The 15403-nt window shown below is 43.1% G+C and overlaps 2 protein-coding genes across 4 annotated transcripts in view; both read left to right on the forward strand.

Annotated features, from left to right (window-relative positions):
• Positions 1–15403, forward strand: part of LOC141073571 (uncharacterized) — a 700581-nt gene that overhangs the window by 341836 nt on the left and 343342 nt on the right. The window lies entirely within an intron of this gene.
• The window catches only part of LOC141074220 (uncharacterized), a 345885-nt gene that overhangs the window by 325468 nt on the left and 5014 nt on the right, over positions 1–15403 (forward strand). The window contains 1 exon segment of the mRNA XM_073561802.1: positions 9916–11022. Coding sequence (XP_073417903.1) covers positions 9916–11022 — 1107 coding nt within the window.

Here is a 15403-nt window from a genome sequence, read left to right on the forward strand (position 1 = left end):
TATCTGAACTGACTTATACTGTATAAGGCCTGTTTCACACTTCCATTTGTGACCATCAGTCAAGATCGGCCGATTTGAAAAAAAAAACGGATCCGCCATTTTTATGGTGGATTCGTTTTTTCCTCATAGACTTGCATTATCGGCGGATCTTGACGGATGGTCGTCCGTTTGATCCGCTTTTGTATGGATCCGCCAAAAGTTTGGCATCCGCTCAGCGGCCCGGACAGGGCATGTAACGTTTTTTTGCTGTCCGGATCCACTATTTCCTGATTTTACCCACATTTCTGTCTGGCTGCTGGATAAAAAAAATCTCTCTCTCTCTCCTTTTCCCCCAGGCGCGGTTCCTTTAAATCTTTTCCTTCGGCGGATCCGTACATCCGCCGATCCGCTAACCCCCGTTTCTGTCAGTTTGCCTGCGGATCCGTTTTCCGCTATTTTTGGCGGATTTTAACTGATAGAAAAAACTGAAGTGTGAAACAGGCCTAAGGTTTATTAATTGATTTTATTAGCCATTCTCTCCTTCACAGTCCCTCCTAAATCAATTATTAACCTGATTTCATGATGTGATATGACCCAACAGGTGGTCGGTTAGCGAACGACGCAACACACTCACAACGGGATGGGGAAAGTAAGGCCCAACTGATAGGGAAATGGGGGACGGTCACCACCTGAACTTAACCTGAGCCTGTTCCTGCACTCCCCTAATGCCCTAAGTGGGTCCCCACCGCCATCAGGTACCTCGTCCCTCGCTGTCACCAAGCACTGCCCTGACTAGTACACTGGCCGGCAAGGGCGCTAACATCACCACTACAGATAATACCACACAAGGGACAGTGACAAACACAGAAAGGGACAAGGAGAAAACACAGTACATGGATTGTGATATCTGAGCGGTCCGTTAGATGGGCAATGTGAAGCCTTTATCCCCCCCATTGATGCAGTCTTTACACATATGGAAGTCAAATATATTTATCTCTTATCTAATAAATCAAACAGTCTTTAGGGGTTTTATAGGAAAATCATGGTCATCACCATCCTCTCGGAAAACCATAATGAATGTTGGCTCCAGCTGCTCAGCTATTCCCTTTAATGCTTCCTTAGTGTAGTTTATAATCCTCTGTTGGTTGTAACATAGTTGATCTAGTCTACATTTTTATTTACAGTTACAATAGGGATTGACTCAAATCCTGTTTTAGCCTAGTCCCTGGCTTTGAACTCATCAATGACTCTCCTTTCTTTAGTTACCGCTGTCTGTTGCCATTTACTATCCATAATAGTGTTTAGTAGATAATGACAAGGATGTGTATTACTCGGGTGGTTGGTCCACCTTTTTGCAATGTGCGGCATGGATCCTTGTTGGTTTCCCTTCGAGTTTCACTGAGGTAGGTGTTGTCAGGAGTACTTGGTATAGCAGCTCAAACTGTGGATCTAGGCTCCTTCTCACGTGTCTGCGTATGACCACCAATCACCTAGATTCAGCTGATGCACATGTGCACTGGCATTAGGATCTGGAATGGATGAGAACACATGTTTATGCACCACATTAAGTCTTTTCTGCAAGGCTATCATAGAACCGTGCTTTATTTGTAGTACCTACTTCAGAAGGAGACAAGCCTGCCTTTCTATTTAGAGTGTGTCTGACTGAAGAGAGTGCAAGAGACAAGCACTCTACCCACTTCTTTCCTGTCTCTGTCATGGCCCTTGGAATTTTTAAGTTTGTGTCGTTTTAGCATTAGCACATTTGACCGGATAGGCTTCCGGCCAAACAGAGAAGAGATCTACACATACTAGGACGTATTCATACACTCCTACCTTGGGTAGCTGTATGTAGTTAATCTGCAGTCTCTGAAACGGGTAGAGAGGCCTGGGTGTTGCTTTCTTAGGGACTTCTCCTGTTTTATCTGGGTTGTGCTGTGTATAGGCGGGCAGGACTGCACGAGTTTCGCAGCTGCGTAACTGAAACCAGGAGCGATCCAAAAGGCATCTACCATGGCACACATGTGACTTTTTGAGGCGTGAGTGGGGCCATGTGCTGCTTGCGCCATGCTTGGGAAAATGGACCTCGGTAAACACACAATTTTATCCCTATTCTCCCATACTCCATTTGAGTTTACCTCAGCTCCCATTTTACACCAGTATTCCTTTTCTGAGGGGGAAGCCTGTTGCTGGAGGGATTTCAGGACATTTAGGCTCAGTGTGGCTGTAATACGCTGACTCTCCACCACCTTCCTCTGCTCCCTAGGCCGCCTTGCTGCTACTTTAGCAGCCTCATCCGCGCTTCTGTTGCCCTCCACCTCCAGGGAGTCACCTTTTGTGTGTGGTTTCACCTTGATTATGCCAACCTGGACTGGTAACATCAATGCCTCCATTAATTATTTCACCAGCTCTGCATTTTGAATGGGCTTACCGGCTGATGTAAGGAATGCTCTGCTTCTCCAGATAGGGCCATAATCATGGGCTATTCTCCATGCATAATTCGAATCTGTGTAAATATTAGCGACTTTACCCGCAGCAGCTCTACACGCCTCAGTGAGTGCCTTCAACTCTGCCTCCTGCAGTGCTGACGTGAGGAGCGGGTGGTTCAGCTCGGATTGCCTCGTGAGGATACTACTGCATATCCAGTGTGGAATCGCCCATCCTGATGGTATCTGGAGCCATCTACAAAAAAAACCTTCAAAATCTGCAATAGGAACAGTTTTATCATGAACATGTGCAAAACCCACTGTCTCTTTTATTCATCAGTTCTATGCAGTCATGTTCGTGCATCATGTCAGAGTACTCTTCCTGGATGAACATGTGGGGGCAGCGGTTCCGCATTCATGATTTCATGGAGGGAAACAACAGCATATTCGGTGTAGAACTGGCCATCCACGCCATACTGCAATCCATCCACAAAGAGCTCATGGTCTGGGTTATCTAGTGGGACATTGGCACAATAACTGAAACCCCCCCAGTGGGACATTATCTGTACGCAGTCATGGTCCTTTTGTGGCTCAACTAACAGGTCATACAGTTTATCTGTCAGGAGGATGCACAGTGAAACCTGAGATGTCAAGCAGTACCGAGAGAGAAAAGGATGGGGCTACTCTAGCAGCATGGCTTTATGACCCTGACTCTCAGACCCCCCCCCCCCCACCATTCCTTAGAGACTAGAGACGGGGGCTATCCCCCTGCGCTGTAGCTTCTGTGTGCATATATTACATATGCAACCACCTTGTCCTTCCCTGGTCTACGTAAGAGAGGCTCTGGACCAGGTTTTTGTGTTATCAGAGCTGGGACTATGCGTGAGACGTCATTAGTGGCTCTATAATCCCAGTCTTTAAACTCTACTAACACCAGGTCCTCTAAATCTCACCAGCAACAGCAGAAAGCATTACTATTTTTATTAACCTATGTAACAAGTGACATGGGAAATATTCCAGGGTCTGCCTTCTACTTCTCATGGCCAGCATTTCACTAGGATCCCAGAGACCCCATACATGGGGCTCTACAAAAACTGGTCCCCTAGGCTGGGATGAAAGGTCTGGTGGCTATAGCCCAGGTGAACACTGCAGGAGAGCAGCAGGGGTTTGAGGTGGGCTGCCTACCCTGGCTAAGTAATTGTCCTAGTGAGTCTTGGATGGCAGCAAAAGACTGACATATATCTGCTCCCTTCATTTGGGTTGTGTCAGGAAAGGGGCTGGAGGGCAGGGCAGGTCCTGAAGGGGTGTTGGTGCCATCCAGTGCAGGAATAATGTTCATTGGGGGCATGGCCAAGACTTATGGAGGCGTAGCATTTGGGGCACTGGCCTGGGGGCGGGGGCACACTGTGCACATGGATTGTGGGGGGCATAACAAAGAATACAATACTAGCTTAGGAGTAGGTTTAATATTTCCTATATGTCAACAGGGGGCACCACATACACAACAGGTCTCCACCCAAACTAAATTCTAGTTCCTACATACACATGGGGACAATGTAAGGGGTGGAGACAAACTTGGAGCATCTGGGCGATCAGTGCCATCTTTGTTTCATGCATATCACCTCTAATTACACAGAGGTTTTTCCATCATCTCTCAGCCTGAACTTACAAGCCAGCATCATTTAAACATCCTCTTTTTTCCTTCAGTATACTTCCAGAAATTCTCATCTCCAACTTCCCTTCCCTTTCTTTAAAAACTCACTTAGAGAACTGCAAAACCTTCCATTTTCTGCTGCCTTTAGACAAACAAAACGACTGTGTTCTCCAGTCACCAGAAATTCCAGCCCAAATCTGTGAACAGCGCAGAGGATGAGATGTCTGCCTGTCTTCTTGCGCCACGTGGTCTGACCACTCCGTGTCTCCCCTCTCGCTCTGAGAATCCAGGAGCGCACAGAATCTGAGATCACGAGGTCACACACTGTACCTCCCCTTTCCTCCCTTACTGTCACACATAGGAAGGGCAATCCCGGAAGAAAGACAACACACTCAGACACACATAATCAGACAGACTGACAAACACAAAACCTGTCTGTCATCTATAACTGGGATTTCTGTCTCGGAACTTGTGCGCAGTGCTGGGGTTCAAAGAGGTGTCTGCTAGTTTCTTGCGACCTGTGGTTCAACCACACTATGCCCCGCACTCGAAACTCTAGGAGCACACAAACCTTGCACTCAACTTGCCACAGACCACCTCTAATCCCCCCTGCGTCCTACGACACAGGCAGAACTCAGATAGCCCAGAACAGTGCTGATACACACAAGACATGCCACAGGTTACAGGCAATCAATCACGGTTTGCGTTCCTCACAGCCAGTAGCCGTGGGTTCTTTTAGGGCCACCAGATGTACGTATCACAACCCCGCCCCCCCGTGTCAGGGCAGCACAGACACTCGGCAAACACGAGCACAGAACTACACAGAATGGATTGAGTAACACAGGCAAGTGCTGCAGATTCGTAAGGAAATCAGCAGACTTAGCCTGTTTTCATGGAAGTGATCAGTCTCCCTGTCGAACCACCCTGGAAGATCCCCCTCGATCCATTCCGGGTGTCGATATCTGGTGAGCATACCCCCTTAGTGCCCCACGTTGGGCGCCAAGAATGTGAGGGTGATCCCTTAAATTGAGATCTTAGTGATTGCCTGTTCTTCCTGATCCAATAGATAGCTGAGTGCTAGCTTAAAAGATAGACATTGGATACAGAATTAGGGCTCACACTCCCGTGCGAGTCTCTCGCATGAAAACCAGGCAGTGCCGCCGGCACTTGGACCGGAGCGTGCAACTGCATAGAAATATATGTAGCTGCACGCTCCATTTTGAAGGCTTCACAAACTTTCAAGCACCGGTGTAAGGCTAAGTAATCTACAAAAGAACCAGGGACAGACAACTACCGTATATACTTGAGTATAAATTGACCCGAGTATAAGCCGAAGCACCTAATTTTGCCATGAAAAAGTGGGTAAACTTATTGACTCGAGTTAAAGCCGGGTATGCATTGTCCCCTCATCACTATCCTGGTATGCATGGCTCCCTCGTCCCTGTCCTTGTATAAATGGCTCCTTATCCCCTATCCTTTTTTTTTCCAAAATCATTTTTAATAAATTTTCAAGTTTTTCATACAGTTTAACATTTCTGTAAACTTACATATTATCTCACAGATAAAGGCAGTATGTGATCAAATCCCCATAATAACAAAATCCCCAAAATAATGAAGAGATTAAAATCATGTTTACGCACAGCCCAGGTCCCCCGTCCTCATTTCAGGCATGTGTTCATTCACATAGTTTCAGACCTTCAGATTCCCCAACGTTCCCCCTATGCTCTCGAGTAAATACCAGTTCGTGTAGAAATGGGTTCATTACCTCTATCCTTTCGTCTTTTGTCATTTTGTTCTCAATAAACCTCCTCCATTTTCCCATGAATTTAGCTGTTTCCCTGTCTTTGTTTCTCATCGCCTCTCTTTTATCAATGTCCAATGCTTTTTTAAGGCCCAGTATCATATCTTTTTCGTCTGGGAGTGTCTGCGTTAGCCAGTTCCTCAGGATCAATCGTTTGGCCAGTAATGCTATAACATGAAATAATTTAGGAACAGTCTCTTCCCTCCCTCTATTTCCCGTATGGTGCAGTATCCAACATATGGGTTCAAGTTTCACCTTAACCCCACAAATTTCCTCGGTGAGCCTCTGTACCATCGCCCAAAAATTCTGTGTATACTGACAGTGCCACATCCCATGGATCATGTCAGTTCTCTCTTTCTGACATTTAGGGCATTTCTCTCTTCTGTTTGGGCAATTTGCTGAAGGAGGGATGTTAAAACCAAGCACTAGGCCGTGCATAATTCGAAAGTGGCTGTCTCTCCATTTCTCGGAGATGATGTGTTTCCTTACTCTTCCCCAGCCCTCCAAGACACATTCTATCCCCTATCCTTGTATGCATGGTTCCTATAAAAAAAACATATCCTACTTTCCTTCCTGCACCCCCTCGCTGCATCTTGTTCCGGCGCCAGCTGCTCTTCCTGCCGAGCGATCGCCTGACCTCACTCATTAAGGTAATGAATATTTACTCTACAGCTATGGGAGTGGAGAGACGTCAGTATTCATTACCTTAATGAGCTGGATCACATGATCGCTCGGCCTGAAGAGTTGCTGGCGCCAGAACAAACAAGATGCACCGAGGGCGCGCAGGAAGGTATGTAGGATGTGTGGTGGAAATCGGCGGCTGCTGCTGTAACTGTGCGCGCTGTTATGAATGAGTCACCGTAGGAGGCAAAAACAGAAATGCTAGCTAAGTCCAGAAAACCAGAGAAGTTGGCAGCTATCGGATTGCAGACCCCTGAACCTATCAACAACAACTAGCAGTAGCCGTGGGGGGTTCCTACGGTGCCCTAGACCCCTCGATCACAGCCGGAGAACTACATAGCCTAAAGACAGAAAGGGAAATCTAAACTTCCCCAGAGCAGACCCCAAAGCAATAGGCAGCCCCCAACATATAATGACGGTGAAGCAAGAAGAAAAAACACTAACACAGATAGAAAGATAGACTGAGCAAATGATGGGGCCCAAGCTAACTAGATAGGACAGGAAAGAAAAGCTGCTGTCTGCAATCTGCCAAAAACCCTATCAAAACAAGAGCCAACAGACTGACAGGGAAAAAAGCACCTGAAGACGCTAGGCTTCAAAAAGACTGTCAGTACTCAGGTATTTTCTGAAGACAGAGCAAAAAGACACAAAGGAATTCAGCTCACCCCAGCAGGGAATGGCAGAATCCAGAAAAGCAAGGCAAAATAAAACCAAAACACAAATGCAAAAAGCAAGGCAGAAAACTTAGCTTTTGAGGAGCAGGAATCAGACTGGTCTCCTAGAATCCCTCAGAGAAATCACCAGTGAGGCAGAAGGGCGTCGGCTGCCTTATGTCCAGTCAGCAATTCCCGTCACCCAGTCATCCTCTACCACCTCAGGTGTTTGGTAATCAGTCTCACTACCTTCCTTCACCAGAAGAGGGAGTTCATCAGACCTCAATGGTGAAGGGGAAAATGAACACATAACAGCGCGCTATAAGAGAATTGTATATTCACTGTCAGCACAGTGAATATTAATTTCTCTTTAGTAGCGGGCACAGGCTTTAGCTACCGGCTCCTACCTCTGTGACTTGCTGTTCCCCCTTCGCTGCCGTCTCTCTTGGACAGTGGCTCGTGTATGAGCCGAAGGGGTCGTTTTCGGAACACAAAAAAGTGCTGAAAAACTCGCCTTATACATGAGTATATATGGTATGTTTGCAGAGGACACTGCTGTAAATACTTTTTCAGATCTCCTGGTGCTCCCTTATTCAGCAAGTGTTTCTATTGGCTTGTATGACATACAGTTGTGCTCAAAAGTTTACATACACCGGCAGAATTTTTGCTTTCTTGGCCCTTTTTCAGAGAATATGAATGATAACAACAAAACTTTTTCTCCACTCATAGTGGTTGGGTGAATCCATTTATTGTCAAACTACTGTGTTTTCTCTTTTTAAATCATAATGACAACCCAAAACATCCAAATGACCGTGATCAAAAGTTAACATACCCAATTTCTTTTTACCGTGTATTGCTCCCTCTAACATCAATGACAGCTTCTAGTCTTTTGTGGTAATGGTGGATGAGATTCTTTATTTTCTCAGATGGTAAAGCTGCCCACTCTTCTTGGCAAAAAGCCTCCAGTTCCTGTAAATTCCTGGGCTGTCTAGCATGAACTGCGCTCTTGAGATCTCCCTAGAATTGGCTCAATGATATTGATGTCAGGAGACTGAGATGGCCACTCCAGAACCTTCACTTTGTTCTGCTGTAGCCAATGACAGGTCGACTTGGCCTTGTGTTTTGGATCGTTGTTATGTTGGAACGTCCAAGTACGTCCCATGTGCAGCTTCCGGGCTGATTGCAAATTTGCCTCCAGTATTTGCGGATAACTTGGTGCATTCTTGTTTCCTTCAATTTCTACCAATTTTCCTGTGCCTTTGTAGCTCATACATCCCCAAAACATTAGCGTGCTTTACAGTAGGAATGGTGTTCCTTTCATCATAGGCCATGTAACTTTATGGTTGTTGCCAAAAAAGTTAAATTTTGTTCTCATCACTACAATTTACCTTGTTCCAGAAGTTTTATGGCTTGTCTCTGAGTTGTTTTGCATATTGTAGGCAAGATACTTTTGTGGCATTTGTGCAGTGATGGCTTTCAGGCAACTTGACCATGCAGCCCATTTTTCTTCAAGTGCCTTCTTATTGTGCATCTTGAAACAGCCACATCGCTAGTTTTCAGAGAGTCCAGTATTTCAGCTGATGTTATTTGTGGGTTTTTCTTTGCATCCCGAACATTTTTTCCTGGCAGTTGTGGACAAAATTTTGTTGGTCTACCTGACCGTGGTTTTGTTTTTACAGACCCCCTGATTTTCCATTTGTTAATCACAGTTTGAACGCTGCTGACTGGCATTATCAATTCATTGGATATCTTTTGGTATCCCTTTCCTGTTTTATACAGTTCAACCACCTTTTACTGTAGATACGTTGACAATTCTTTTTCTTTACCCATGACTCACAATCCAGAAACATCAGTGGCTGGGTGAAAGATAAGAGTCTGTCTGGATCCCAGAAACTCATTCAGCTTTTATGCACACCACACTGATTACAAGCAGACAGGACACAGGTGAGGATGTTACCTTTAGTAGCCATTCAAAACCCATTTGTGTCCGCTTCTGTGCATGTTATCAGGCAAAAATCACCAGGGTATGTGAACTTTTGATCAGGGTCATTTGGATGTTTTGGGTTGTCATGTTATGAATTAAAAGGAGAAAACACAGTAGTTTGACATTAAATGTCTTCACCGAACTACTAACCATGAGTGGAGGAAAAGTTTTGTTGTCATTTATATTCTCTGAAAAAGGCCAAGAAAGCAAAAATTCTGCCAGGTAATGTAAATTTTTGAGCACAACTGTATATGTGAAGATGAAGGACTTGTTCTTCTTTCTTGTATCCATTGTTTAGTTACATCAATAAAAATATATAAAGCTTTTCCTCCAAAGCCATAACTTATGTGCATAACAATCTGCTCCAGTGTGCTTTGCTCTGTGCTGCAGTGCTTGTACCTGTCAGAGAATGTATGAGAAGGAATCTCCTAATAAGACTGATTACAGATCCCTTTTATGAGTCTCTTCTGAACTTGTATCTGAATCAGATTCATGACAGACACAGGGAATCATGAACTGAAAAGATGGCTATAATAGAGTAGTCAACATTTGTAAGGACATAACCTGGTGACCTAACACGGTAATCTCAGTCCCTCCTTGTGGTCTATTGTCTTAGTCTTTCAATAAATGAATTGTATTGCAGTTTACATGGGAATGTTATAAGTTATTTAATATGATTAGTAATATAGTTCCAATGCAGTGTTAATGAAAAATAATAAAAAATTTTTTATCCTTATCAGATGACTGTACCAGAATCTCAGAGGGACATCTGATATTCTCAGATTTTTCAGCAGATAATCTTAGTATCACACCCAATAACTGTGAAGAACACGTCATTATACAAGATACACTTCAAGGTCTCATCAGAAAAAATCTGTCCTCTATTCCCTTTCATCAGGTCCTTTTTTCTGCTTCATCAGAGACAAATATGCAAAACAAAAGTCACAGAAAAGATGTTGATCATGAAAACGCTCACATAGGAGAGAAGCTATTTTCATGTTCAGAATGTGGAAAATGTTTTACGGATAGTTCAAATCTTGTTTCACATCAGATAATTCACACAGGGGAGAAGCCATTTTCATGTTCAGAATGTGGGAAATGTTTTACTGATAGTTCAAATCTTGTTTCACATCAGAGAATTCATACAGGGGAGAAGCCATTTTCATGTTCAGAATGTGGGAAACGTTATAGTAAGAAACATTTACTACTTGAACATCTCAGAATTCACACAGGGGAGAAACCATTTTCATGTTCAGAATGTGAGAAATGTTTTACACAGAAATCACATCTTGTTAGACATCAGATAGTACACACAGGGGAGAAGCCATTTTTATGTTCAGAATGTGGGAATTGTTTTACATATAAGTTAAGTCTTGTGAGACATCAGAGAATTCACACAGGGGAGAAGCCATTTTCATGTTCAGAATGTGGGAAATGTTTTACATATAAGTTAAGTCTTGATGCACATCAAATATGTCACACAGGGCAGAAACCATTTTCATGTTCAGAATGTGGGAAATGTTTTACAACAAAATCACATCTTGCTAGACATCAGATAGTACACACAGGGGAGAAGCCATTTTCATGTTCAGAATGTGGGAAACGTTATAGTAAGAAACATTCACTACTTCAACATCTCAGAATTCACACAGGAGAGAAACCATTTTCTTGTTCAGAATGTGAGAAATGTTTTACAGATAGTTCAAATCTTGTTTCACATCAGAGAATTCACACAGGGGAGAAGCCGTTTTCATGTTCAGAATGTGGGAAATGTTTTACAACGAAATCATATCTTGATAGACATCAGATAGTACACACAGGATAGAAGCCATTTTTTTGTTCAGAAAGTGGGAAATGTTTTAATCGGAAATCACTTCTTGTTACACATCTGAAAACTCTCACAGGAAAGTAGCCATTTTTTTTCAAATTCAATCTGACACTTTATAGTAATGTCCCCACCTGGGACAATATAATAAAGTAAAGAAAATCCTAAATAAATACAAAATTCCCTAATAAATTATTTTTTTTGCAAATAAAAGACAATAAAAATACATATATTTAGTATCGCCGCGTCCGTAACCACCCGCCTTATAAAACTGTCCCACTAGCTAAACCCTTTAGTGAACCACTTAAAAAAAAAAAAAAAGGCAAAAACAATGCTTTATCATCATACCGCCGAACAAAAAGTGTAATTACACGCGATCAAAAAGACATATATAAATGAACACGGTACCGCTGAAAACGTCATCTTGTCCCGCAAAAAACGAGCCACCATACAGCATCAAAATAAAAGTCATAGCTCGCAGAATAAAGCGATACAAAAATTATTTTTTATAAAAATGTTATTGCATAAAAGCTCCAAAGCATAAAAAACGACATAAATGAGGTATCGCTGTATTCGTACTGACACAATGAATTAAACCACTTTATCAATTATACTATACACGTAATGGTGTAAACGCCGCCCCCCCCCCCAAAAGAAATTCATGAAATGCTGGTTTTTGTTCATTCTGCGTCCCAAAAATTGGAATAAAAGGCGATCAAAAAATGTGATGTGCCCGAATATGGTACCAATAAAAACGTCAACTCGTCCCGCAAAAAATAAGACCTCCCTTAACTCTCTGGGTCAAAATATGGAAAAATTATAGCTCTCAAAATGTGGTGATGCAAAAACCATTTTTACAATAAAATGCGTCTTTTAGCGTGTGACATTTGCCAAACATAAAAACCCGCCATAAATAGTAAATCAAACCCCCCACCCCCCTTAGGCTACTTTCACACTAGCGGTTTTTTGCGCTGTGTTCGCAGTCCAAACGCATACAAAAAACGCATCAAGTGTTTTGCATGCGTTTGCTTATTTTATGCGCATGCATTTTAACCAGTTTGTAGCCATATTGACTCTTAAAACGCATGCGATTTTAAACGCTGACGTGTGCATGTCCATGCGCACGTCTGTGTTCCCATAGGCTGTAATGTGTTATTTTGTCGCATTCCGTGCGCATGCGTTTTTTTGAGACAGGTCGGACGGACCAAAAATGCAACAGGTTGCGTCCGGCGTGCCTGGGCGCACACCACAAAAAACCAATGCGTGCAAACGCTAGACTATGCGTCCCCATGTTAAAGATAGGGGATGAGGACGCATGCGCATGTACACGCATGATGCGCTGCGTTAAACGCTAGTGTGAAACCAGCCTTAGTTAGGGAAAAATAATAAAATTAAAAAAAAGTATTTATTTCCATTTTCCCGTTAGGGCTAAGGCTGAGAATAGGGTTAGGGGTGTGTTGAGGTTAGGGTTGGAGTTGGAATTGGGGTTTTCCACTGTTTAGGCACATCAGGGGCTCTCCAAACACAACATGGCGTCTGATCTCAATTCCAGCCAATTCTGCGTTGAAAAAGTCAAGCGGTGCTCTTTCTTTTCCAAGCTCTGCCATGTGCCCAAACAGTGGTTTACCCCCCACATATGGGGTATCAGCCTACTCATGACAAATTGCACAACAACTTTTGGGGTCCAATTTCTCCTGTTACCCTTGGGGAAAATACATAATTGAGGGCAAAAATATTGTTTTTGTGGGAAAAAAAAATTTTAAAAAATGTTTATGGCTCTGCGTTATAAACTTATGTGAAGCCCATGGGTGTTCAAAGTGCTCACCACACATCTAAATAAATTCCTTGGGGGGTCTAGTTTCCAAAATGGGGTTACTTGTGGGGGGTTTCCACTGTTTAGGCACATCAGGGGCTCTCCAAACGCGACATGGATTCCAGCCAATTTTGCTTTGAAAAAGTCAAACGGCACTCCTTCCCATCCGAGCTCTGCCATGCGCCGAAACAGTGGTTCCCTCCCACAAATCAGGTATCGGCGTATTCAGGACAAATTTGCATCCAATTTTTCCTGTTACCCTTGTGAAAATAAAAAAATTGGACCTGAAGTAATTTTTTTGTGAAAAAAAGTTAAAAGTTCATTATTGTTTTGAACATTCAAAAAATTCCTGTGAAGCACCTGAAGGGTTAATAAACTTCTTGAATGTGGTTTTGAGTACTGTCAGGGGTGCAGTTTTTAGAGTGGTATCACTTTTGGGTATTTTCTATCATATAGACCCCTCAAAGTGACTTCAAATGTGACGTGGTCCTTAAAAAAAAAAAAAAAAAAAAATGGTGTAAAAATGAGAAATCATTGGTCAACTTTTAACCCTTATAACGTCCTAACAAAAAAAAATTTTGGTTAAAAAAAAAAAAAACGTGGGAAATTATTACTTAAGTTTTTTGTGTGCCATATCTCTGTGATTTAACCCCTTCCTGACATCAGACGTACTATCCCGTCCATGGGACCCGGGCCCCTATGCCCATGGATGGGATAGTACATCTACCGCGATCAGCGGCGCCCACGTGGTGAGCGCCGCTGATCGCGGCCGGGTGTCAGCTGATTATCACAGCTGACACCCGGCACTGTGTGTCAGGGGCGGTCACGGACCGCCCCCAACACGTTAACCCCTTGCACACCGCGATCAAACATGATCGCGGTGTACCGGAGGTTAAAGGGAAGCATCGGCAGGGAGGGGGCTCCCTCCGTGCTTCCCTGAGCCCCCCACGGCAGCGCAATGTGCAGCGCTGCTGCAGGGGTCTCTTTCCCTACAGGCCCCCGAATCCAAGATGGCGACGGGGGCCTGTAGGGAGCTGACTTACTCAGTGCCTGCAAAGCGCAGGCATGAGGAAGTCTGCAGAACTGCCTGTGACAGATTGCTGATCTGTCACAGTGATCTGTGATGTGACAGATCAGCGATCTGTCACAGGACAGTGATGTCCCACCTGGGACTATGTAATAAAGTTAAAAAATAAAAAAAAAAAGTGTTAAAATAATTTTAAAAAAATCGCCAAATAAATTAGAAAAAAATAAAAAATATTCCCCCAATAAATCCATTTTTTTGAAATAAAAAAAAGAAAAAGAAAACAATAAAAGTACACATATTAGGTATCGCCGCGTCCGTAAAGACCTGCCCTATAAAACTATCCCTGACAGCCAGGATACAGAGTGTAAAAGTTGGACCATTCACTTCGGTCACAAACATCGGGGCACCTCAGGGGTGTGTTTTGTCCCCGTTACTGTTTTCTCTCTATACGAATGATTGCATCTCTTCAGCAGACTCAGTAAAAATCTTGAAATTTGCCGATGATATGACACTGATTGGTCTCATCAGGGGAAATGCTGAAGACTTGTATCGGAGTGAGGTGAAAAGAATATGTGACTGGTGTAAAGCCAATAATCTGGTACTCAACACTAAAAAAAACTGCTGAGATGGTTTTGGATTTTAGGAAAGATCAACATGAGATACTTCCAATCTACATCCATGACGAAGTGGTTCTCAGGGTCACAGAGACCAAATTCCTTGGTGTTATCTCTCATGATCTTAAATGGGGGAAAAACGTGGATGCTGTTATAAGAAAAGCACAACAGAGGATGTTCTTCCTGCATCAGCTGAAAAGATATGGTTTGTCTAAGAATCTGCTGATCTTATTCTTTAATGCTGTCATCAGATCTGTGATTTGTTCCTCTCTGATAGTCTGGTATGGGGGAGCCACTGCGCATGACAAACTCCGCTTACAAAGGACTTTCAGAACAGCAGAGAGAATTATAGGTTCCCCCCTGCCTAAAATCCAGGATCTTTATGATAAGAGTATTCGATCCCACGCATTGAAAATTTCATCCGATCCCTCTCACCTGGGACACTCCTCATTCCAACTACTCCCTTCAGGACGTCGCTTCAGAGTCCCTAAATCCAGCACCAACCGCCATATGAACAGCTTCTATCCACTCTGTTCAACAATTAAATCGTCATGTGTAGACTATATACTGTATCGGTCTTGTTTAGATGTTACTTGTTGTATCTGTTGTTATATATTATGTTGCCTCTTTGCCACAAAGAATTCCTTGTATATATGTAATATGTACTTGGCGATAATAAATTTGATTTGATTAGTTAACCCCTTTAGCGAACCCCTTAAAAAATAAAAATAAAAAATGAAGCAAAAAATAATGATTTATTATCATACCGCTAAACAAAAAGTGCAATAACGCGCGATCAAAAAGATGCATATAAATAGCCATGGTACCGCTGAAAACGTCATCTTGTCCCGCAAAAAACGAGCCGCCATACAGCATCGTCAGCGAAAAACTAAATAAGTTATAGCTTGCAGAATAAAGCGACACAAAAATAATTATTTTTTATATAAAA

Source organism: Dendrobates tinctorius, unplaced genomic scaffold (genome assembly GCF_039654945.1).
Source record: "Dendrobates tinctorius isolate UK_male_01 unplaced genomic scaffold, ASM3965494v1 ptg000014l, whole genome shotgun sequence".
NCBI lineage: Eukaryota > Metazoa > Chordata > Amphibia > Anura > Dendrobatidae > Dendrobates > Dendrobates tinctorius.